The sequence below is a fragment of the Channa argus genome, chromosome 1 (genome assembly GCF_033026475.1).
Source record: "Channa argus isolate prfri chromosome 1, Channa argus male v1.0, whole genome shotgun sequence".
Classification (NCBI taxonomy): Eukaryota; Metazoa; Chordata; class Actinopteri; order Anabantiformes; family Channidae; genus Channa; species Channa argus.
Window position 1 is genome coordinate 25,802,221 of NC_090197.1, and position 26,113 is coordinate 25,828,333.

The following is a 26,113-nucleotide window of genomic DNA, read 5'->3' on the forward strand; positions in this document are numbered from 1 at the left end:
TCTGTGTCCAAGTCTGTTTTTGTTGTACTCGAAATTTCAATGTTTGTTTTTATATTTTAAATCAGTTTAAAGTGCTTAGTGCCCTACAGGATCTTGCAGATCATCATTTTGGCCCAAAATAATAAACTGGGTAAAAACAACTCATTTAGGATCTCAGGAGAGGTAATAATGATTTAGCCACTGGTTTGTACAGATAGAATAGACAGAAAGTTCAATAAAGTGTTTTCTGTCACTACGTTTAAAAGTGCTGTTGTAACAATGATGAAAATTTCAATAACTTCTAAACCAGCAAAGAGGGTGGAGTAGAGGGGAGCAGGCAAAACACACTGGCTATAATAATGTGCTACGTTCAAGCATTTGGTTTTACAACACAAATGTCTGCTAATGTTATAGTGTGGTTTCTTATATTTTGTGTGCTGTCATTAATATAAGTGGGGTAGAATCAGACATACTGTACTGTAAGAGGGTAGCACAGTTAAACAGCAGCAAAAGCTTTGGATAAATGTGTCTGTTGACTAAATGTAATGTAAAATATAATGACATATATGGGTATATGAAAATTCAGATATTGCATTAATAACCATTAAAATGATAGAAGACTGAAAGACTGGATGTAAACATGCAGTAAAGCATTTAAAAGTGACAGTGTAGGGATTAAGAGAGAGAAGTGCAACAAGCAAAGTGAGGGAAGAGTTGATGTTGATATGACAGTGAAGATACTTTGGAGTCTGGTTAGACTGGTTGTGGTTTAACTTTTTAGGAGTGAACACCTCTAAAACAATTCATACAAAATCCTCTTTTGTGGAATCTGAGCTTTGTTATAGTGCTGGTGAGATTAGAAGGCACTCATTTTAACTACTTACATTTGATAAGCAGACACTGAGTTGACATGCCTTTATTGTCAGCATTCAAGGAAAGAAGCTAAATCGTAGTTCACTGTCTAGTAACCACTGTTTAATTCAGCAGCTCATCATGCTGTATTCAGGTTTCATCAGACACACTGATTATTTCTACTTCTGGACTTGTGAATGAGATGCTGCAGCTGCATCAACCACTGCAAGATTTGATTGCATGATGGGGAACGCCTGGCTCTGCATAGTGTAGGCCCCTTAATCCCATGACGCAGAAGGTCAGAATCATGTCGGACTCACTGTTCAGTCATGTCACCTCATTTCCAGATGTCAGCAGCATATTTGGTGAGTACAGTGTTGCTGCTGAAGAGTGATGGACCGACCTACCAAAATAAGCGCACAGTTTGTAAAGAAATCCTAAATCTTTAGCTCAAATACTCAACATGATGTGGAAAAATCGTCAGCTTGTTTTTCCTAAATATGTTCTTCACTGCTTCATTGATTGACATCCTAGCAACCATGGAGCCCTGAACATACTCCAGGATGGACACTGACCGTTTACAAAGTAAATTCAGATGAACTGGACAGACAACTCTTCAGACCTGGTATTGAGTCTTTCTGTGAACACCTACAAAAAGCAAATTTCACACTCAGAACCAACTCCAGACCTTTTATCTGGTTGATTAGTCAGGGATCTGAAATATGAGTAAACAGGTCACACCTGGCCATAAAACTGCTTGCCCTCAATTGTCCAATTCCTTTTGGACCTGTAAAAATGAGACAGTGTATATAAAATGGCTGTAATTTCTAAACTGTTAATCGAATACTTTTGTTAAATCTCTTGGAATAAAGCTAAAAGTCTACACGATAATGACATCACAGTTGCTTCATTTTATCTCCATTGTGGGAGTGTAAAAATATTTCTGGACCTGACTTTAACACAACATCTCATATATCAAATGGGAAAAAAATTCCATAACATGATGGCAGCTATTTGACCAAATAGCATGAAAACTGAGACAAATAAAACAGTTTGTGTAATTGCTTCACAAGAACAGAGTCAAAGATGTTACATGTGAGGACAGCTACCAGGACCAGGTCCGGGTCCAACAACACAGAGACAAAGGGATTGCAGGGCTGGTTATTTTGGCGGCGCTTTAGATTACAGCTCGCAACTTACAGGGTAAGTACAGTATACTTACTGTGTACTTACTAGTAACAACGGTGTACCTCCACAGTACCTATGGATAAATATTTGTTGTTACTTGATAACAATAAGCAAACTTTGGGGACTAACAGGGTAACAAGATGAAAGTAAGAAACATACCTACAGTGTAAGAATTTTATAGTTAAGGGATACTTATTAAAAAAAGACATAATAAGTGTAAATACTTATGTGTGACTATGGTGTAAATACAGATAAGAAGAGGGTAAGAGAATCTACTACAATGTTCACCAACCTTTTTGAAAGTGAGAGCTACTTCTTGGGTACCGATTAATGTTAAGGGCTACCAGTTCAATACGCACTTTTGAAATAACAACTTTGCTCCATTTACCCCTTAATTATTTGTTATTATTATAATTAATGATATTCATCTATGTGAAGACGTGGATCATGTTAATGATTTCTCACAATAACTATCAAATGTGATTTACAAAATAATAGCAACAAAAAAATTAGATGCAGCTCATTGGTAAGTGGCACTACAGTGAGCTATTTTTAGAACAGGCCTGCGGGCTACTCATGTGGTCCTTGCGGGCTACCTGGTGCCCACAGGCAATCAATAAGTTGGTTTTCGAAGCAATAACATTAAAGGCAATAAAAAATAAAAGCATGATTGCTATTTATTTTTTCAAAAATCAATCTATCTAAACCTGTAATTTCTGTAATTTAAAGTGGAGCCTTTTACCCTCTTCCTATCTGTAGTTACACAGTAGTTACACCGTAAGTATTTGCACCTATCATGTAATATTTAATAAGAACCCCTTTGCTATAAAATGCTTACTCTGTAGGTATTGGACTTATTCTTCATTATCATCATCAAATAACAACAAATAAGTATCCATAGGTACTGTGGAGGTAAACCATTGTTCTTAATAAGTACAGAGTAAGTTCACTGTACTTACGCTGTAAGTTGCAGGCTTTAATGTAAATGAGGATATATACATGTGTATTAAGTTTTGATACATTTTTTAAGTAAAAGTAACATACAGTAGTATGTCAAACAGAAATGTATTATATATGAGAAGATAATATTACATATTAATATTACTCCTTTATTTCACAGCATGTGTATTCTTATATTAACAGTAAAGTGCTGTGACACTACCGTGCTGACATTAACATAATTTATATGAGCAGAAAAAAGGTAAATCAGTTATTTATTCTGGAAGTGTCTATGATAAATTAAAATGACATAGATTAAATGATGATTAGGCTCATAAATGTTCCAATTACCATTAGTATTCAAAGTACACTCACATTAACTTGGTTACATGAATGTTATGGCATAATACTGTACCATATCAGTTTTAACATTCAATACAATTGTCCTACACAATCACATTACATAAAGAGAATACAAAAGACCCAAACTGGGGGTTTGGGGATTTCCTTACATACTGTACAATACAAAAAGATAATGACAAATATGTGGTAACAGAAGATGAATGCTCTCTTTACAGAAAAGCTTTTGTCAGTAGATAAGACTGGAACTATCTCAGAGGTTTGCCTCTCTGCCCGACAATATCTCATGATCTATAGTGTCCAATGCAGCTGTTAGGTCTTAACCATAATGCTACTACAATTGACTGTCCAACAGAAACACATTTGTGCTCAAAATACTGAAAAAAAGGTCACACTCAATGAACAAAACATACAAATTTACTTGTGGATTATTTTGGTTATTATTTTTGGTCTTATGTTTTATTTAGATGTTCAATTTGAAATTAAATTTCTTATTTACCCTAATGTCATCTTAAATGTTGCGTTTCAGTGTCTGTGTCTTTAATACCCCCCTACCCTGGAGCCCACTCTGTTCTGATTCTGAGCTGGCACAACTGTTGGCCTCCTGCTGTACTTAGTGGCTGTAAAAAGCCCAAACTTAGGCCCTTTAAGACTTCCACAATAGTGGGATGTGCTACTCTGAATGAATGTTGAAATTACTCAGTTTATGGATTTGTAAGTCTTTCTACACCATGTCTGACTCCTCTCACATCTGACAACTTCTCTTGCAAAAATTCCCCTTCCAAAGACAAATCAGACTAAGAACCCATCGAGGCAAGTCCACCCAACATTTCCGCATTTTCTTTTCGAGGCCATAGCCATGTTCAACAGAGACATCAGAAAACTGGAGTCCAGAACTCCTCTGCACAGCTTCTGTTTACGCTGTCCATGGAATACATGCTGCTTCTTATAAAGCTGTGTGAGAGCTTAAGGAGCTTTAAAAGGACTTTGTTTTTTTCTGTGGTTAGCGCTGCCGGTTCAGTTAGAAGGTTTCAGGTTCTCTCCCTTGCCATCTGCGGCCTTTCTGTGTGGAGTTTGCATGTTCTCCCTGTGCTTGTGTGGGTTTCCTCCAGGTACTCCAGTTTCCTCCCACTGTCCCAAGACATGCAATTGTTGACTCTAAATTTCCCGTATCTGTGAATATGAGTGTGAATGGTTGTATGTCTCTCTGTATTGGCCCTGAGATAGACTGGAGACCTGTCCAGGGTTGGTGGAGGTTATAAAGGCAAAGGGAGAACATAAGAAGTTTTAGAGAACATTTCATAAGGGGGATTCAACATTTTTGGAATGATATGTCATTATTTTACTATACCTTTCTGGTTATACACTCCTTGACCATTTTTGCTACTTCTAATAATGAAGGAACATTATACTAGCTAAATGTGCATTAAATATGTTTAAATCTTTTAAGCTCTTTGCACTTTCAAAGTTAGTGAATGCAGAGTTTTGCAATGAACTGTAAATAGCACCTTATTCTTAGAGAAGTACAAGGAAAGTTTGCTGGAATTTATCTAAAATAATTTGTTCCTAATAGGATAAGGTTTAGTACTTGTTCACAAGAAAGAGGTGCGATCTGACCTTTGGTGACATGATGTTGCTGTGTGTGCTTATATCAATTTGACAAAAATATCTTTTATTTGAACCAGACCAGTTTTTAATGGACAATGTGTTAATTCTCTGTATATTGTGACTCACATGTAGCTCATTGATAAAAGTCAATGCAGTCACACTAGCTTAGATTTACTGCCATGTGCCAAGTGAATTGACATTGAGTTTTAAAAACAAACCGAAATGGTAAAAGGCAAATACAAGTTGTTTTACCAAAAGGGCCCATGCAAACATTAAAAACTAATACAGAGTGACAGGTTTGGCAGTCTTTTAAAACAAAAAAAAAGGTTACTGTTATGATTGTACAAGTCTTGGATGAAACCAAATGACAAAAACTATACAGTATTAGCTGTACATAATAATGTTACTTACAAAACAAGTATGATTGTGCCATTGACAATGACCATGACCAGTGATATAATACATTAGAATACAAAAGACAGCAAATTGTTGGAGGCAATACATAGGGTAAATATCATATCTTCTGCAGCATGAAATACTGGAAGAAAAGTTAAACGTTGCTGATTGTGTCAGAGCACCCAGAAAACCCCACCTCCTCCCCATCTTCTGAGTGCTATTCACTTCATTAGATCAGTGTTGTCAGGTTTTTACCTTTAGTTCAACAACTCAAAACTCAAGTTTTAAGCTTCTCTGTTAAATATGTTTAATTGTTTACATCATAGGACAACAATTCAAGCAATAATATAGTTTTTAGTATTTGCATTTGGCTGATAACGAAAACATTGTTGTCACTGTAAAAGTCATGGAAGACATGGAGCAAAGAATTGTTTTACAATTAACAAATATATAATTCTTCACAACTTTGTGCTATTAAAATATTTTCCCAAACTATTAACCATCCAAATACACTACAAGCTTTCAAACCGTCATCAAAAAAGCCATGTGTCCACAGTGACACTCACCAGAAGTGTAAGCTTTATATTCTGAAGGTCTTTCATAATATTCATCAGACAGTGCTCTATCGCCAGGCAATTCTAAGACCATGTAGAAAACTTCTAGTCGTCTGTTTTATTGGAAGCATTTCTCTCCAACCAGGAACTTGATGCTCTGATGCCTCCTCCCTCTGGTCAATTCTATGAACTGCTGCTGAGCCTTCTACGCAGAAGAGATGCAGGCTTACTTTCTGTGTCCTCAACATCGCTTTCACATTGCCTCTGGGGGAAAGGATCACAACAGCTGGATTTGAATTCAATTCACACAAATACACAACTGTATCTTGCAAAACTTTACCAAAAAGATTGGAATGTGACCATCCAAACACATTTGGTTTTAACACATTTAACACATTGATTGTCATGCCATCCAGTATTGAAGCTTTTAGGTGTCTATTTTTTTAGGCAGTTAACTTTGTAATTATCAATTCAATATGCAAAGTGACAATTAAATCTTCAATTCACTTTGAATTAAATTGTTTTAAACCCCTACAAGGCTAACCTAACCAATCAAAGGCAGAGTAAAGACAATCAGGTGCAGGTTAAGATCCACCCTGATGAAATAACTAACAGACTGCATTTTCATTTTAACATCAACATCAAACACAATTTGATAAGAAGCTGATGTAAATGCTATGGACTAGGGGCACTGCCTCTATGGCACAGCTGAATAAAGAGACCAAAGGACCCCCAAAATGGATTGAATACAATTGATTTAGCTTTCTTTAAATCCATCCATTATCTTACACATTTATCCTGTTAAGTGTCAAGTAAAAAAGATTTCTTGATTTTATAAACTCATTGTTTGTATGTAGAATATGTGAGTTGAGTAAAATAACATGGTCTCACCTCTAGTGGATCTGGATCTGAGCTGCCTTTACACAGTATTTTCATATGGCCCAACCGGTTACACATCCACACCATGTTGTAGGACATCTAGAGGGGGCCAGGTGCAGTGAAGAAACCATTTCACAGTGTTCAGTAAAACTTGCCATACTATGAAACTGAAGCAGCTTTGTATCAACTAAAGTTTATTTTTCATTTACTTTTGGAACATGACATCATAAAAATCAGTAGTAGCTAGGATGTCAAAATTAAGCTAATTTTCTATTTGTCTATAGTGTAAAATGAATTTCTATGTTTAAATATTGAAAGGTGATGATGTTCAACAGGCAGGTGTTGTAATCTACACATTTTTGAACTTTGTAATTACACCTCTCCATATTTGAAAAGCCTTATTGCTGTTGTCCACAAATCTGGCCATAATAAAAATGATCTCAATGTCAACTGTCATACAAAGATTTGTCAGAAAAGCCGAAGTAAAGGTAGTTGCAGGAAATGCGTCAGCTCTGACACAGAGCTTTGAAAGTGTGTGGTGGGCCTGCAAGATTGCAAATGTGCAGGAATCTTTACAGAGGATAAAATCTTTTCCCATTCTGCAGTATTTTTTTTATATTTTACATATATTTAATATATTTTGCATATACAAACTGGACAAAATATGCGTGCTAATTAAAATTACAAGTTGGCTGACTGCAAAGTGAATTTTCATACAATACATTTCCCTCGATATGGTCTAAAGATTTTGCAATAACACTAAATTCTGCATTAGAATGTACCTAAATGAGTATAAATCTTCTATGGGATATAAATTTAAATTAACAATAGAGTGAGTGTTGTTTAGTTAATATGTGTTAACATGCAGCTGATGGTTCTTGTTTGATTTTGAATCACCACTCATGACATGGGGCCCCTTGCTGCCATACAGCATACAGGAGACAGCACCCAAATCCAGTCTCACCTTCCATTTTCTTCTGGCGTTGAACTTCTTAAAGTTCTTCATATTGATTGAGGATCGATACCTATTGACCACCTGTGTGCGTGTAAGGGGCTGAAAAATACAGAACACAATATAAGCTACACATAGGAACAATGAGCAGCATGAAACATGAAATTACTAATTCCGGTTCCTTGGTTTGAAAATGCTAGAAGACTTGTAGTAACCTTAATCCATGGATGAAGAAGACACTCCTCAGCTGTCATTCTTTCACTGCAATATACATCAACACACAAACAGATAAACAGAGTAGTAATAACAAATACTACCAAACTTTATTCATGTGATTAGATATGCCTTTCACAACCAGAGCCTTGTTTTTAAATGTCATAGACAACTAACTGTTAGGTCCATAGGTATGGGAACAACAACATAGTTGTGGTCATTTTGGATCAGTGGATTTGAAAGGAAGCAACCAGGATGTGCCTTAGGTGTAGACTGTCAGCTTTAATAGCTTGTTTGGAAATATTGGATAAACTTTGGAGAAAATTTAGTAATTTTCAAATACATACTTAAATAAAATATTTAGATTTGTTTGGTTGCTAAGCCTTTATAGTCAATGACTGCCTGAAGTCTGTAACCCACAGACATCACAAGATGATGGTTTTCTCCCCGCTGATGCTCTTCCAGGCCTTTAATGAAGCTCTCTCTAATTGGAATAGTGATTAAAAATTTTGGGTAGTTTTCACAGTATACGTCAGGCCATAGTGTGTGCACTGCGAAGATCCATCAAGTCAGTTTTGAAGCATTTTCAGTCTGAAGAGACAATATAACCCTAAACACTGACAATTCTTCTTCCTGCTTTTGTGAGTAGTCACCAGTACCTTAGCCCTACTAATAAAATAAATTACTTAGTGATGTCTAGTCCACTGACTTTGGGTCATTCTTATACAGATGGTATTTAACTTTTACCATAAAACAATATTTGATATTTTAAATTAATCTAAAATTTTCCCAAAATAAAAACTGTAATTATTAAGGTTTTACAGTTAAACTAATTTGTATGTATAGACTATGTCAGTGTATATCTTGTCCAACAACACCTCAGTGAGGTCAGAAAGCCAGGTCAGAGAAACAATCATTTCACATTACAGCGGCTTTGGCTTCACCACAGAGTCGGGTTTAATAATATAGTTTTGTTGGGAATTAATTTCATTGACATGTGTTTTTAAACACAAATGGGTTAATTAAGATGTACAGAACCAAACTACATACTCAGCATTTTTCACCAAGAGTTTTTGGATAAAATCTTTGGCCATGGAGCTGGTCATGCTGAAATGCTGGGCATCAAACTCGTAGATCATGCCAATAATATTCTTGAGAGTCTCTTCATCAGTATCACCTTGGAATGGTGACAAACCACTCAATCTGGGGACAGAGTGCACAGCAAGTGTAAGAAATACACAGTCCACATTTCAATCTATCTGGACACAGAAAGCTTTTAGTGATGCCACTGCTAAAAAGCTCAGAAGATTAAAAAGTCAATCATATTCTAATAGAATAAGACAAGCTAAACCTGAAAGCTAAAGGCCATAATACCCATGATGTAAAATGAGCTGCAAATCATTGAGTTTAGACTTCTGTTTGTGAATTAACATAGTAGTTAGTGTGTGCCAGCACTCAGCAGATATTTCCTTACATATTTAATGGCTACAAGTACACACATGCCACTCAACACACAGAGAGTAAACTTACAGTATGAAGGTAATAACTCCAATACTCCTGGAGGATAAAGAAAGGCAAGATGCAAAATGTCATGTGGTGCAGTTTAAACTTTTTCACTACTACACGAACAACAAAAGACAAATACAGTATTTCACTAGCTGTATATCAGTATTATCTGCTTGTTGTTTGCCAACAGTCTGAGAATTCTATCACCTGGCGTGAGATTGAGGGCAGTAAGTGGGGCTCAGAACAGGCCACAACATGCTTCTAACAATGGACTGTGCTCTCCCTTATGGGGAAAACAGAAATTAAAGCATAGAAAAATTGGCCTGAAATGCTTGGAAATACCAAGTGGATGTGTTAGCAATTACAAACCACAACTGTATCTGTTGTAGATGTTAAAACGTGCAAATCTTTACAGAACACTTAGTAAAGAATGCTCACCACATATCTGCTGCTGTGGTCAGAGGTTCATTGTTGATCACCTCAGGGGCTGAAAGAAAGAAAGTCTCATTACACTGGAAGCCTGTGAGCATGGCATATTTCAGCGCACTGCTTAGTGTGCTGAAATATGCCAAGGGAATATGATAAGTGTATGATAAGTATGATAATAATAAGAGAATATGGAGACGCTCCATGACCAAGACACAGCAGAATTATAAAAGAATAATTTGTCTACTTGAAAAAACTAGGTGAAATCTGATTCTGATTCTAATACGGAAATATCAACTTCATATTTCATCTTCTTCCGACCTGTAAGTTTCATTCTGTGAAAATACACACAAGTGACAAAGTGCTTTACCAAGGAAGTTTGAACAGTGTGTAAAATCTAAACAAATTTATAACCTATTTTTGATTGAAATAGTACACAGAATACCTCAATATAAATAAATAAAACATTTAAAGTTATTCTGAATTTGATTCCAGCAACACATGTCAAAACAGTTGGGGCAGGGGCAACTAAAGAATGGAAAAGTTGGTGTACTGTTACAAAAAAAAAAAAAAAAAAAAAACGTGTTGACCCTACCTCTCACCCAATAAAAGCTGATATAGGCTCCAGCCCACATCTGTCACTTTCCAACTTACTGCCTGCACTTTGCCCACAGAATTAAAGACTGGTGTGACATGATGAAATCTTTTTAATGCGCCAGTCTTTAAGTCTGTGACCACAAGAAATTCTTTTTCTGGGCTGTGACAAGTGATAAAGTCACCTTTATCACACACATACATTATGTATGTATGTATGTATATGTATATCTATATCTATCTATCTATCTATATCTATATATATCTATATAGATATAGATATAGATCTCTCTCTCTCTCTCTCTCTCTCTCTCTCTCTCTCTCTCTCTCTCTCTCTCTCTATATATATATATATATATATATATATATATATATATAAAAAAAACATTACACCTAAAGTTAGTTCACTATTTATTATCACAGATGGAAAAAACAGAACGATTTATTCTTCCTCACCAATGTATTGAGGGGTTCCGCTTGTGCTCCTGTATTCCTCTCCCGGAAGAAGAAAGTGGGCCAGACCAAAGTCAATTAGTTTGATGTTGGGATGTGGTGACATTTTGTCTGACAGCATGATGTTTTCTGGCTATAAAAGAATATTGCTGTTATATGGATGTATACATAATTCACAGCCAGCAGACAAGTCAGTAAGGTCAGTTTGCTCTTACCTTGAGGTCAAAGTGTGCAACATTCTTGCTGTGCATGAATTTCAGTCCATCCAGGATCTGCTTCATAAACTCAATGGCCTCAGTCTCCAACAGGTTCTCCTTCGCAGCAATGAAGTCAAACAGCTCCCCTCCACTCACACTGAAGCATCAAACAAATGGATGTGTAACAATGACATCTTTTCATGCAAATTATCTGAAGTAAAGTAAATACTTTTGCCAGTGTTTATAGGACTATAGACATATTACTGCCTATGTGGAGAACAACAATCCTTTTTCTATATCAGTACTTCTCCTTCATCGTCACAATAAAAGAGTTACTGATGATTGAAGCTTAGCTCCATATTGTAAAGGCACAGGTGTGTTTACATAAATCGATCATCGACAATATTATTGCTACTTAGTAGTTTTAATGTTGGGGTTGGCAACGGCCACCATGGGAGAAATATATTGCTGGTGAATGTGAATAGACTGGCTAAACAGGTGTCAGAATGCACAGTGCAGCCCACATAGCTGTCAGAGTACTCATGCTAACCACTGTCCACCCCCGATGGATTGGTATATATCACTTTTAACATCGAACCAAATGGCATAGTATGTACAACAAGAATGTTCTCCTGGCACAGTGTGGGATTAAGTTGCCCTTACAGGTACCCACTTCTCTGTGGACTGTAGTAGGCTTTATTATTCACCAATAGTGATTCCTTTACTGTACTGTATGTTCAGATATTTGACAGAATAGATTGCAGTGGTTAGTGGAGTTGTACTAGACTACATTTTAAGAAGAGGTGGTTCTAATGTTTTGGCCACCTCAATTATTTTAAATAGCATGGCACCACTTACTACATGTACATTCTGTTTTGACAACTAATGTATTTTATAATAAACCTTATTTAAACTGAGTAGTTGTGTCAAGCGCCTTATTGGGTCCAACCCTAAAACTAGTACTTTACATATTTCTTCGTTTTAGTCTCTATATCTTTGTGTATAACAGACTGAATTCAGAATAATGCCTGAATGTGAATAGACTGGATCATGTTACAGTGCGGTTCATTAAATGCCTTGCAGTTTAAATCTTTTATTACTTAAACATATTACTTCATTATTACTTACCATACCCATCATCACCATAACATATACTGTATGTAACATTTAAGGTTTATATTAAACTCCTAGGTTGGTTTTAGGGCCTAACTGCAGTGGTGAGCCTGACGTCAGCCAGGATGTGGCTTTATAATATAATGGTGACACTAAAAGGGGCAGTGATTGGATAAAAAGAGTTCCAGTGGTAGGGTTTAGTGAAACATCTCACAGAGCCAACACAAGTGACTGCTGTGTTTTGTACTTTTCATTTCCTAATAAGACAAAATGTCTCATTCAGAGGTCATTCTATCTTTGCACTGACTAAACTCCAATGTTCGCACACATGCATGCAAACTTTTGAATTAGAAAACATACAACAATCACAGGTAGAAGTCAAAAAGACATACGAACACACACACACACACACACACACACACACACACACACACACACACACACACACACACACTGTTGTCAACTCACAGCTCCAGAATTAGAACCACCTCAGCTCGGCTTTCAAAAACGTCTTTTAGAGTCACAATGCATGCATGCTGAACAGTCTGGAGAATCTCCACCTCCCGCTCCACACTGCTCCTTTCCAGACCCAGACGACTGTACGCATTCTTCCGAATCTTTAGGAACTTGCCTGCCCAAAGAGTCCCAGAGGCCCTCTCGCGAACCTGTCGAACCTGACCAAAATGCCCACTGGATGGGGCAAGGACATAATTCACTGTTAACACCAAACTTGAGATGTAGGAAAATGTGTATGTGTTTGTTTGACAATTTACTGAATACATTTAAAGACCCTATATCTGATAAAGCAACAAAACGTTTTTATGTTACCTTATTGTAAAACACAATATAAAGTACACAATGGGGTGCTAAATGACTAAATGTCCAATTTACTTGTTGATGAGGTTGACTGAGACATGATCACTGCTAAAGAGTCCCCACCTACTATATATTTAATAAACGACTGTTACTACATGTGCCATTAACAGACACAAAAAAACTAATAGCCATGGCACAATAATTGCAACTGCATTTTTTTTCCTCCACTGAAGCAGACAAGTATTTCTGAGTAAAGATGATTAGGTGCATGCCCATTTATAGTTACCTAGGGAAGTGAAACTAGACATCAGCGTAGCTTTAAAAGTGACTGAGACAAACAACTAAGTGTATATACGCTGTTTACATGATGCATCTGATGAAAAGATACCAGATACCATATTTTGGGCTCTGAAACTAGGTGGTAGGTAAGGGCAAGAAATTTACCATGCTTCACTGTAGGTGTGGTATTAGCAGGCCCACCATGCACAAAGTTGAACTATCTATTCTCTTTTCTATATAACCCACAGGATGCTTGTGGGTACATAAACATCCTGACTTTAGTCAGCGTTACATCTCAAATACAATGATCTGGATTACAGAATAAACTAAAATATGGACATATCTAATAAATTCAATGTATTCAACACTGTCAAATAGCCATACCTTCCCAAAACTTCTCCAATCTCATAGAAATCTTCTACATTTTCAGGCTTGAAAACTGCCATGTTGATTCGCTTCAAGCCCCTGGTTCTTTTCCAATCCACTCCAGTTAATTCACATTCAGCATCAAAAGGGTCATGGTTCCCCAAATTCTTAATTGACCTGGGTATGAGAAACAGCTGTCAAAGCATTAATGGGCTACAGAAGAGTTAACTGTGTGTGTTAAGAGTAGAAAAGAGGGGGAAAGAGACAAACTGCTGATCTACCCATACATTTTTTTAATTCTGAAATCTGGCCTCAAAAAATACAGGTAAAAACCCAACTTACTGGAAAGCTGGAAAGTTGTTTAAACAGGTAATAAGACAATGATTTGAAACCTTATTATGATTTAAAATAGTACCAAGATGCAATTGAAGAGACCAGTTGCTTTAATCTAGAAAGAAACATATTGTTGGAGCATTAATGCATTAATGCCCCTACACCATCACAGATTCTGGCTTTTTAAATGTGCTCTAAAAACAAGTCAGATGGCCCCTCTGTTTCTTAGCAAGGACCATTATAATAATAAGCAAAAATAATTTCAGATTTGGACTCATCAGACCACACAACAGGGTGTATAATAGGGGTGTAACAATGTACCGTGGCACAATATTTCAAGATTAAATAATGTGATAATGTGCAGCAGAGAATGGATGGCAATATCATGTCAATGAAATCGAGACTCCCAGGGTGCAATAGACCAAACAGGTTTTGACCTGACTTGTTTCCTTTCACTTGTTAGCTGAGAATTTGGAAGGGGGAGGGGGCTGAGGAAGCTCCTTTAGAATTTAAATCTGCTGTGTGAAAGTATTTTGGATTTTCAGCATGAACGCAAGAAAATGGGGACACAGCTGTATGCTGAAGAGAGAATTTTTGCAAACTCAGTAGCACTATAGTTAACTTACAAGACAGCTAAATTGGGCTAAATTGAGCTAAAACTAAGCTAAATTCAGGTGAGTTCAGAACTCAACTAAGGATGGTAAAATAACACTGTAAACAAAGAGTATGCAACTGTTTTAGGTCCAGGACACACCAAGCCAAATAATGAGGTATGACATGAGACTCCCCTCTTCGGTGCGTCCAGGATGCACCAGCAAAACAGGTTCCAGCCCTTAAAGTATTTACTACTTAGCTTTCTTTTTAAACAAAGACACTCAGGGTGTGCCTAGCAAAAAAACTAACAAAACAAACCTTCACTTATCATCCTAATCTTACCTGATCAAACATACCAAAGAGAAATACACGTCTTACCTAAATATCTAAAAAACAGGAAAAAAGGAAATTGAACAAAAGAGTTAACTCTTTTGATATGGGGTTAAACCCAATTCTAGAAAAATTCCACACCCACAGCAACAGAAGCAATGCTACTAAAATTTAGAGCAATAGAACAAAAGTAGTCTGAATCTGAATGGTTTTAAATGTGTGTGTGTGTGTGTGTGTGTGTGTGTGTGTGTGTGTGTGTGTGTGTGTGTGTGTGTGTCCACTGTTAGATGATGTTACACTAGTAAAATCAGTCAGGTACAGCTTTTTTACTGAAAGGGGTGTGTTGGTCCTCCTGCGGTACTCTCTTTATTTACTTAGGGCTAAAAGTTGGTGTCAGAGCAGCTGAACTCACAAATATTATTTTAAATACATGAAAACAATAACTACAATTACTACGATTAAAATGAGCAGTGCAAACCCCCAAAATACATACATGATCATTTTATGCGATATGATGTACCCTTAATCTGCATGAAATCATTGAGTTAATTTGCACATACTTTCCAAAATCTTGATATTATTTTAATGTATTTGTATCTTTCCATCTGTACACTTCCAGTTTTAAAAAAGGGCTCTTCTCTAGAATGAGAGGGTCAGTTGTTTATGTGTTCTACAGAATTGACACCTTATGCAGGAGTTGTACTTCCTCTTTTCAGGGTCTAATACTGTACTGTTTGACCTATGATTTTCTGTGTGTGCTGCTAGATCACTACGTGATTGATTACCCTAATCTATACTGTTAATAGAACTGGACATTCGCTTTTCTGCTTCTAACCTGGCCTTTTTTATCAGCCCTGCCCACTCTCGCTTATTATTCAAATAAGGGATTCTAATTCAAGTTCCCATTCCCTTTTTTAAGTCTGTTTATAAAGTGTATAAAATGTAAATTCAAAATACATTTGTATCAAACATCTGTCAAATAATTTTCTCTCCCAGTTATCAAATTTTACAAAAACATTTACAAAGATATGGAGCTATGTTCTATGGCTATGTCCTACAGGTTTCCCCCAATCCCCCCCCTCACTGATGATTCTTTCATCATATCTCGCCCCTAACTCAAAAGGCTGACATCCCCTATATATATCTTCCCTGTCTACATCTGAATTCCCTATATGATACTATCTGAAAACAATGTGGGTGGGAATAACAAGTTAACAGTTTATTAGTTTGGCCCAGTGCTTTAAAACATCTGTCTCTGCAGAAAATCTTTCTAATGTTGCTCAATTTTAGTTACATCATTAATGCTCGCCTAAAGAGAGGCCACTAGCACCCACTTACCTAAATACGCTTTAAGGTTTAGGGGCCTTCTTGTTCACTACAATCTGCAAATAAACCTAGTGTAGTCCTACCATTACTGTGAAGAAATCTCAGTCCACATGTTTTAGCCTCCTTAGTGGTGAAACAACTCCTGACAATGGAAACCACATGCATTAAGGTCTCCTGGGCAAGTGTTATAAATGCTATTTGTTTCTGCAGCTATTAAATGCCTTATCAGGCAGAGAATGCTGTACTGCAAAATAAAAGTCCCAATACCACTTTTTCCCGAATAAGTACAAGTACTTCCATTTGAGTCCTTACCGACACAGAGTTAGACTGTTGGCTACTAGCATGAGTTGCTGGACACTAAAGCCCTCATCAATCTGTTGCAGTTAAGCAAATCCCGTGAAAAAGGAAATTCGGGCTTGTTATTCTGCCAAAACAAATATGGCGGAAATAGAGCAACATTTGCTAAAAGGAAAGAAAGGAAAAAGATGAACAAAGCAGATTTAGTGTGAGATCCTGGATAGAGAAGCAGACACCATGAATATGAAGGGAAAATAACTTAAGTGAACTTAAGGTACATTACCCAGTTACCCTATATATTGTTGTTATTGTTGTTGCCAAGGTCTGTGGAAATATTAAACTTTTTTATATACTCTTGAGAAACATGAGTTTGAAGAGCTTGCATTCAGCTTCACTTTTGTCTTAAACCAGCTCTGAAACCACAGACGTTTTTCCACTTCAGCTTATCTGTGAAGACCAACATGGTATCAGGCACTGTATCTGATAAGTTGTATCTGAGTACATAAAGGCAGGGTTGGGCCCTACTATCTGTTTTATTTGTGCATTTTTAGTTGTAATTTAATTGAATTAATGAAAGGGGCCTTTTTTAAAGAATGTTAAAGGTCTAAAATGTGAGCTGAATATATGTAGAAGAAATCACATACTAACTAAATCTTTGTCTGTTCTGTTTACTTCCTCATTATGCTCTTCAGAGACTTTTTCTAGACTCTCCCAAAAAGTTCACCAACAGTCCTATATATGAATGCCCACACCCAAATTTATGTGAAAGACTAAGCCACTTTCACATAAAATCAATGACCTCTCTGCTCAGCACAGTAACAGGCTGCAAGACAGCCAATTAGAACAGAGTGAGACAGGAGCTAAAACAGCCATTTTACACTGAGATGAAGAAGAACTGCATTAATTTACTTTGTAACCACAAAAAATAATACCATAAATAAATTAAACCACAAATTGTGCATAATATTGCCTTTTTAACTTAGTTTCCAGAGATCGACATTCAAACTGGTCAGTGAACTCGATGGTCAATGCACTCGATGCAAGTCATAAACTGGACTTAAGGTGTGACTTCAGACTTTTGAACAACATGTGATAAACATTTAGAGTCTTTTAAATAGACCATTTTTATCTATATTACATATTAGTTACTGTAATACTTTAAAATATAAAAACATTTTAAAATAAAACAAAAATATTGTTAGATTAATTGGGTTAGGTTAAACCACCCCACCAACCACGACCCTAAACGACAAGGGGTGACAGAAAATGGATGGATATCTGTTAATGGTGCTATTCAGGAGTCTGGTTATCAGCAGCACATTTGCACATTAAGACACTTTTGAAGAAAAATTAGTAAAAAAAAAAGTTTTGTAATGCACTGTGTGAAACCTGGCATAAAAGTACAGGAAAGGTAGTGTGACTAAATGAGTACCAGAGGTCCAACGGTGATGGTACATTTACAAAAATCAGTTACCAGGACACTGACATATTCATTCAATTTAGGTTGACAATAAATGTTGCTAACACACATAATGGTTGCCTATAAGTCAGTTAGTGCCATCTTAAAATGTTTAGTAATGACCAGATTATTTACCTCCAGCATGGAGAACATGATAATACGCAGATACAGAGCAGCACTGTCACCTGACAGTGTACAGTTTCAGCATATATATCAGCACTTCCTTTATACAGAATGTCCACGGGCAGTTTAACAGAATCTGCCGCTTTGTTCCTCTCTTGTGCCACTCACTCTTTTCCTCTTCCTACTACAATATTACGGCTGTTTCCTCCTATGGTTAATTATCTTTTCCTCGTACATTCCTATATTTGTTTTTCCTGCCCATTCTTAAATAAGTTCTTATTTAGTCATTCTACGTAGAGACCATCCCCTTGTACTAATTAAACCCACGTCACTCTGACCAGTCTCACGACTGTAGTTTTCACTTTAGCTTTCATTGAGTCTTGTGACTACAATGCAGATTAAGCTCAGCCACACCCTCACTGGGAGTTTCACAATAAGACAAACACAAGCAAACACCAAACTGTAGTTCCTGTTGTTACATCTATCCACTGCTTTTTATCATTTTTTTTACATTAACTCCAACATTATTTAAAGCAAGTCTTATTCACACAACATAGTCAACTACACACATATTGTAAAAGAAGCAGAACACCAGTTGTACAGCTAATGCAAATAAAGCAGGTTACACCCCAGACCAGTTCTTCATTTGGTTTAATGCTTGGCTGATGTAATTAATTAATTGCCATTGTGTGTCATTGTCTGTAGCTCAGTCGGTAAAGGCAGTCATCCACGGACCACAGGGTCAGTGGTTCAATCCCGAGCCCTGGCCATATGTCAAAGTGTCTTTGGGCAAGACACTGAACAGCCCATTCTCCTCCCCAGCTGTGCAGTGCTGGTCCAATTCTTGCCCAGAATCAGCTGGAATCAACTCCAGTGCACTTGCCCCCAACCTGTGCCTTTTTATAACAGTTATTCGCTCCCCTTGGGCCGACTGTGGCGGTCATCCCCCAATCCCATGGTTGTTGGTTCAATCTCTTGCTCCTCTGGTCACATGTTGAAGTGTCCTTGAGCAAGACACTGAATCCCAACTTAGTTGCTCTTAGGAGCTTAGCAGCTCCTCCATCAGTGTGTGAGTATGTTTGTGATTTTTAATGGAAATGGGTGAATGAGAAGCAGTATAAAGTGCTTCGAGTACCAATAGGCATTTACCATTTAAATGTTTTGATTAGTTGAATATGACGATTTGTGTGAAATGTGACATAATGTTTATACACAGTGGTAGCTCCCACTCATGGACATGCTGAAAATGTGTCCAAACACAAAGCACAGTAGAAAACTGTGGGAAATCTTTAATCAGATACCGAATAAAATTATGCTCTGCATGCTTTGTAAAACTTAATTTGTCTAAAATTACCACAACTGCTTTGCACAAGTATCTCAAAAGAAAACATGCCGGCTCTCTGACTTCAACCTGACAGGAGGGCAGCAGTTCATGCAGTGAGTGTTGTCTGATTGCTGGTTAGTGTCAGTGCCGTGAAGCAGTCATTCCATTCTTATCTGCTGTGTTTCAGACAACTCAACAGAAAGCTCCTTAGAGCAGATGCTAAAAGACAAGCTAGCAGCAAAGCTTTCCAGCGCATATGCAAGTTGTTGAAGTTTATCCTTAAGGGTGGCAGTAGCTTAGCTGGTAGAGTGGCCGCTTATTGACTGTAGGTTCAGTGGGCAAAACACAAAACCCCCGAACCACCTAACCCCAAATTTGCAGTGTATCTGAGTGCTGGTCCCAAGCTAGTAAAAAGAGGGGAGGGTTGCTTCGGGAAGGGCACCCACTGTAAAAATGTGCCAAATCAATGTCTGGACAATTGATACACTGTGGTGACCCCAAACATAGGAGATAAGCTAAAAGGGGAAAAAAAGCTATGCAAATATAGGCCTATACAAACTAAATGATATATTCCTATTAATGTTTCACTGTAAGTCAATGTAAGGAGCCTTTTGCAGACGATACAAATGTGTTTCTGGTTACAAACAGCATCAGTCATTGTAACACATCATCAGCTGCAGCTCTCATGCGGCGTTATAGAGAGTGTAGATAATTTGTGTTTTGCAGTCAGTGCCCAATGACATATGCACCCCCCAGTACTCACCGAATTAGGTTACTAAATTTTAAAACATAACTTTGTTATTTAATTTTAATTGTCTAAATTAATCATATTGTCTACAATCACCATACATACGTTACACCCATCATTAAATCTTCTTAGCTTGATTAGCTTGTTTGACTTTGCTATAAACCTCTTTTGTTGTCCAATAACTTAAAAAAAGAACACTGCCAGAGTGTCTGACATATTTTTTTCATTTCAAAAGTGCTGGACATTCTAGTTTTAACAAAAGTCAACAAATGTTGGCCCACATCATGCAAAATTTTACCAGTCAACTGACCATGCCTGACATCACCTGTAGACTCAAAACCGTTTAGGCAATATTTTAAAAGAATCACAACTTTTAAAATTAATAAATGTGTCACCGAGACGAGCGGTGTGTCTGGCTGATGTGGTCTTAATAGTTTTGGGAGAACAATGGAAGTGTATGGCACAAACAAACAAGCTGATCAACTAACTATACATTAGTAGAGAAGGTTCATTGTTGGTTTTAGCATCTGTATGTTGATTGTGGACAATACCATTAATGTAGATGATGGTGGACATTATGATGGACATTAATATTGAACTTTTGTGATGAATAGCATCATAAGGATTAATTGACTAAAAAACATTTAAAGAATTGCTAGAGAATCAAAAATTATTATTTAAAAAAGATAATCGCAGCCATACCATGCCAACAATGTCCATGCTTTTCAAGCACAGCACAGCTAGTGCAATCTCGGTGCCAGCATGGCACACAGGTTTTCAGAGTTAGCACATCAGTTTAACGTGCTGTCAATGTTTATACTTGTGTGTGTACTCATACCTGGTGATGACAGGATAATGGTCCCTCACCTTCCTATGGTTAAATATCTCCTCTGTTTGGTTTACTGTTGAAGTAAGGCAGTGGTTGCCACACCAGTCTGCAAAGTCATCAGTATGTGCATTGTGCAGCATGCTTATTAGAGTAACTGATCATATAATTATATGACTGACTGCTTCTGTGTTCGTGTATGAAGAAGACAAGTGAAAAAACACAGCCTTTTGCTGCTCCCGTAAACTTTATGGCCTTCACTTGCTGAAGTAATTGAGCCTCTTAAAAAATGATTTTTGTTTCAATATAAACAAGTGTGGCTAAAATGGATCAACTGAAATCAACACATGCAAGGGCTCTGTGGTCCTGTAAATGTTTACTAGTTAGGTGGGTCACATCAGTCCAAAATATTTATCTGAAACTCTATTGTTACTTGTTCTATATATAGCATGTTAGTCCAATGCAAGTAGTGTGAGCTCATGTCTAGTGAGATTAAAGTCATCAAGGCTGAAAACAGGGGCTTCCTGGAATGTGGTAGAGTTGGTTGCAAGCCCACTCTGCTAAATGGCCTGCAGCTCTCCTAGGAGGCAGATGTACAGCTACTGGTCCAGCAGCATTATAACAAACCTCAAACCTGTACTAAATGCAAACCCTGTCTATTCTTCTATCCTTTTAATAAATATGTTTGGTTGTTTGGTAAGAAAAGAAGATGCATTAGTTTAAAAAAAGTACAATTCCCCCAAATTAATATTTAAAAATCTTGTTTTCACATACAGCATAGGTAGTTGTCAGAATGTGATAGAGGTGTCACGTAGGCCTCAAATGCTTCCATCCATCTATCCATTTCGCATATACGGTTAGGGGTAGCTGGGGGGCCTGCAGCTGATCCCAGTTTTACTTAGGTGAGAGTACACCCTGGTCGGGAAACCTGTCTCTCAGGTGGAGGTTATCAACCATCATAGCAAAAGGAAAAGCAAAAGGGCCAGAAGTGTAGTTGCTGCTCAGGCACTGGTGAGACCAAGAGACTTTTCATATGCGCTTGTTGCCTCTCCAGTGATAAAACAGGAACAGTATGTGGACTCACCACAGACTGAGACACCGAATGTCTTATAAATTATGCAGCAGTAGCATGTGAGTCTGGGCCACCAGCTGAGCAGCAGAACCTGAGGTGTTTTTCCCACATGGCCTAAAACATGAACTAGGATTTACTGAATAAAACTAGTTAATTTAATGTTTTCCCTGCTGTGAAGCACAATGCAGACACCCCCACACAGTGGGTCACCATGTGCAGGGACAATACAACTAATTAAAGGCTAAACAAACCACACTAAGGACCAACATACATAATTATACAGCCACTTGAACCCTCATCCAGAGGCATGACCACAGTTACAACTGTGTAAACAAACTATACCACTTAAAATATTAACATTTACACCACTTAGCCAAAGTTGTTGAGGAGACAGGTCAGGTAGTATTAATGCTTTGGCTGTAACAATATAGGAATGACCCCTATGGTGTCTTTTGCTATAGGGGGTAGTCACTCGAAGGCAAGGAATAGTTTCTATTCAGTGTTATGTGTATGTAACATGAGATTAGCTGATAATAGGAGCCACTGTGTTGAGAAAAAGCTAGTAAGAACTTGTCCAGTAAATTGGCATGTTAATGCTGCCAATCTCAAAACATGTTTGCACTTTTACATTTGAATTTACGATACTACAGATTTTCACAATACACATCAGTGGTTTTATACTAGAAGAGCTGCAGCTCTACAGAGCTGTGACTGTTGAACCACAACACCACTTCTTTGCATTCCTTCAGCAATTTTCAAGTGAGATCACACTGAAAAGTTCACTGCACAAGCTGGCTCTTGTTTGCAGAGAACGAGTTGTCGTACAGGGACATAGAGACACTGAATGTGCCACACAATGTAAGAGCCGGCAATACACTGTCCATGGTACCCTGAGTGTCCATGGTACTTGTGCTGTTGTAACAAAAGTATTTTAAAAGTCCACCTCTCTTCACTGTTACTAGGTTGGAGTTGGGAGATGTGCAGTTCTGCAACAACACATTCCACATGATTTCCGTTACTGCCTTTGTGTCCAAGAATGTTAAGACTTACTATTCAATATAGACTGGGATCTTTGTGGTCTATAAGAAAAATCATATTTTATTGATTCACAGCTATAAAAACCTTTTTAAAAATATAAGAAAACTAATATTTTGTGTTCTGTTGAAATAACACATTTCGCAAATGTCTGTATGCATGGGACAACACAGAGAGACATACACAGACAGACAACACATTCACACTCACACCTACGAGCAATTTAGAGTCACCTATTAACCTAAACTGCATGTCTGTTGACTGTGGAAGGAAACTGGAGAACTTGTAGGAAATCCACACAAGCACAGAGAGAACATGCAAACTCCACACAGAAAGGCCACAGTTGACAGGTATTCAAACCAGGGGAAAAAAACAGTCTCTAAATTAAAACAACATGTCTGAAGAGCTCTGAAAGGGGGTCTCAAAGGGAAAAATACTGTATCAAGCAAGATTAAGGAAAAACTGGATTTTTTTATTTTACTGTTATCACCAGTCCATGTTGCTGGCATCAAATTCAAAATGAGCCCCAGTTTTTTTCAAAAGCAATCAAAATTCAAAGTTTCAGCATTTGCTACATTATGTTGTTTTGTACTATTCACAATCAGTAATAAGTTTCAAATGAGTTACAAATCATTGCATTCTCGTTTTATTTAGACTTTAAAAAGCATCTAAACTTTTATGCAAAGGAGTGGGGTGGACTGTACATTTGCAAGTTTTGTGTTTCCTTTTGCACTCTCTGAAATGCAGTATTATGCAATAACTACTCAGCCTCAGCTTGGGTCTTCTGCTTTACATTGGTTAATGTTGAATGAAACACTTGCTACACACATGGAGTGTGTGCTATCTGCTAAAATAAAAAACTAATTTCTGCAGCATGGTGTGGCTGTACTTTTCTTAACAGGAGCAGTAAAAAGTAGTCACAATGATAGTACACATGTACTACTAATCACAGTACCACAAATATATAGAGGTGGATCTGTACTCTGAGCGTGGCTGTAGAATTTCACAGCAGCTCCTTTTGGGTGAAGGAATGGTCAATAAAGGTATTATGTAAAGTACAAGTACAAGTAAAGTAAAAGAAAGGGTATTTCCTAGAGTCAGTGTATTATAACTGGACTGGACAAACACAATAACTTAGCGTGTGGACAAGAGGAAATTATGAGCATTGCAAAGTATTGCAAATAAACAGGAATAGAAATCCCACCATGTTCCTTCTACCTTCATTAGTTTAGAGATAAATATTAATATGTCTGTGCTTTGGACACTCACCGCCTCTATGTTTGATAGCTGTTTATTTAGGGAAAACGTTCACATCCTAAACTTTCTCATCCCAAAACAGCTGGTACCTTCCAACATTTCACACAGTATAATTAAGTTCAATATATTAGACATATTTTTTCTAGACTGACCATCGACATAAATGTAGAAGTAGCCTCAACCCCAGAGGCCGTGAAACCGAGCGTACTCACCCAGTTCAGATGTTCCCATGAACCGTCGTCTAGCCCATATGTGTGCCTGCCCTGCTCCGGAGAAATGTCCTGGAATGTGCGTGTGAGTGTGTGTGTGTGAGAGAGAGAGTAAGTGAGTGAGTGAGTGAGTGTGTATGTGTATACTCGCCTGGGCCCTCACGCTCACTTGCAGTTGGGAAATGCGGAAAACACCCATATTCGCAGGTTGATGTCACGTCCGATTTACCGTAAATACGAGTTTAGCAACCTGGTGAGGCGTTCAGTGCCACTCCTACAGGTTAACACATCCAACATTCGGGCTTATCTTTTTCACTTCTTATCAAAAACGGATGCGATACGCTGATACGTGGTGTGAAACCAACACTTCCCTTTTCAAAATAAAAGCAGAAAAGACAAAACCAGACTATTTATCGGTATGTATAAGTATAAGTATGATACAGGTGATGAGAAGACAAGGACGGCACGTAAAGCCAGTTTCACGTGTGTTACTGTTTTTAATCCAGTAAGTATCTAGAGAAAACCCTACAGACGTCACACTTTATACAACATTGTAAATCCCAGAAAATAGTCCAAGAAGCCATGGGATAAATAATTAATAAAGAAGTCAGTAAACTTTTCCAGATCTGTCAGGTGCCAATATAGGCACTGAAATACTTTACTAACTAAACTAAATACTTTACTAACTGTAACCATTCAAAAGTTTCACTGAAAGTTTCACATTCCAAATTATCTACATTAACTTGACATTTAGAGACACAGTGGAATGCAATTTTTCACTTCTTCACGTCTAAACTTTCACTTTAAGTATGATGCGGGGGATGAGAAGACAAGGACGCCACGTAAAGCCAGTTTCAGTGTTCATGTGGATATCTGAATGTTGTTTTCAGACACACTTGAAAAAATATAAAACTGTCCTTGACTCCCCTAAGGCCAAGAAGAACTGAAAAGTACTGCTGTGGGGTGTGGGGTTTGGCAGACACAGGATCTCTTGAGTAATCTATGTTCCATTCCAGGTACAATCATGTCAGAAATATTTCAGAACCCTTAACCTTTTGCACACTTTGTGTTGTTAATTTAATTTTAAATGGAAAATAATGCAATTTATCTCATAATGACACAGTAAAAACATGGTTAAATCGTTTCATTTAGACTTTTTGGTGTGATCAAAGTTTATTTACATTACCCAGTATTATCAAAACTTGTCCGTAAGTGCTATACAATCTTTAAAACACCCTCTGTCCTTAGACTGAAAAGGGCAAAAACCTCCCGCCAAAACATAGCAACCTCGGGAAGTCAACCATGGAAAGATCCCTCTTTCAGCTGAGACAGATACAAAACCCCATTTACATTATTATCAATGAGATGCTAAATTATACAGTATATTCACAGTAAAGACTATGATCCAGGAGGACATTAAGCAACCTCTAGGAAATGCCAACAGGGTAGAGCCACAAGACCTTATCTCCATGATGAATACTTTGAAAGTGTGTAGACACTAACATACAAG

At 37.4% G+C, this 26,113-nt stretch overlaps 1 protein-coding gene across 5 annotated transcripts; it reads right to left on the reverse strand.

Moving 5' to 3' along the window:
• Positions 1-5,219: 5,219 nt before the first annotated feature.
• si:dkey-240h12.4 (death-associated protein kinase 2) lies at positions 5,220-24,919 on the reverse strand. Of its 5 annotated transcripts, none has more exons than XM_067509518.1 (12): positions 24,755-24,919; positions 13,689-13,847; positions 12,678-12,899; positions 11,115-11,253; positions 10,903-11,032; positions 9,865-9,913; positions 9,451-9,477; positions 8,971-9,123; positions 7,923-7,968; positions 7,720-7,809; positions 6,768-6,854; positions 5,220-6,140 (listed from the first exon to the last, which is right to left on the reverse strand). In XM_067509518.1, the coding sequence occupies exons 2-12, from the start codon at positions 13,748-13,750 to the stop codon at positions 6,060-6,062; spliced, it is 1,086 nt and encodes a 361-aa protein (XP_067365619.1). In that variant the 5' UTR covers positions 13,751-13,847; positions 24,755-24,919; the 3' UTR covers positions 5,220-6,059. The 5 variants fall into 5 exon arrangements, with proteins under 5 accessions (XP_067365619.1, XP_067365609.1, XP_067365636.1 ...); XM_067509508.1 differs by lacking the exon at positions 24,755-24,919 and adding an exon at positions 24,607-24,746; XM_067509535.1 differs by lacking the exon at positions 24,755-24,919 and adding an exon at positions 24,607-24,731 and having other exon boundaries at positions 13,689-13,864.
• Positions 24,920-26,113: the final 1,194 nt, after the last annotated feature.

Bases quoted from the DNA above. Each gene is read 5' to 3' on its own strand.
- si:dkey-240h12.4 (XM_067509499.1), bottom strand. The intron at 7,969-8,970 runs GTATGTAGTTTG...TGTATATTGCAG, and splicing joins CTCTTGGTGAAAAATGCTGA to TGAAAGAATGACAGCTGAGG. The intron at 6,141-6,767 runs GTGAGACCATGT...CCTTTCCCCCAG, and splicing joins CAGATCCAGATCCACTAGAG to AGGCAATGTGAAAGCGATGT.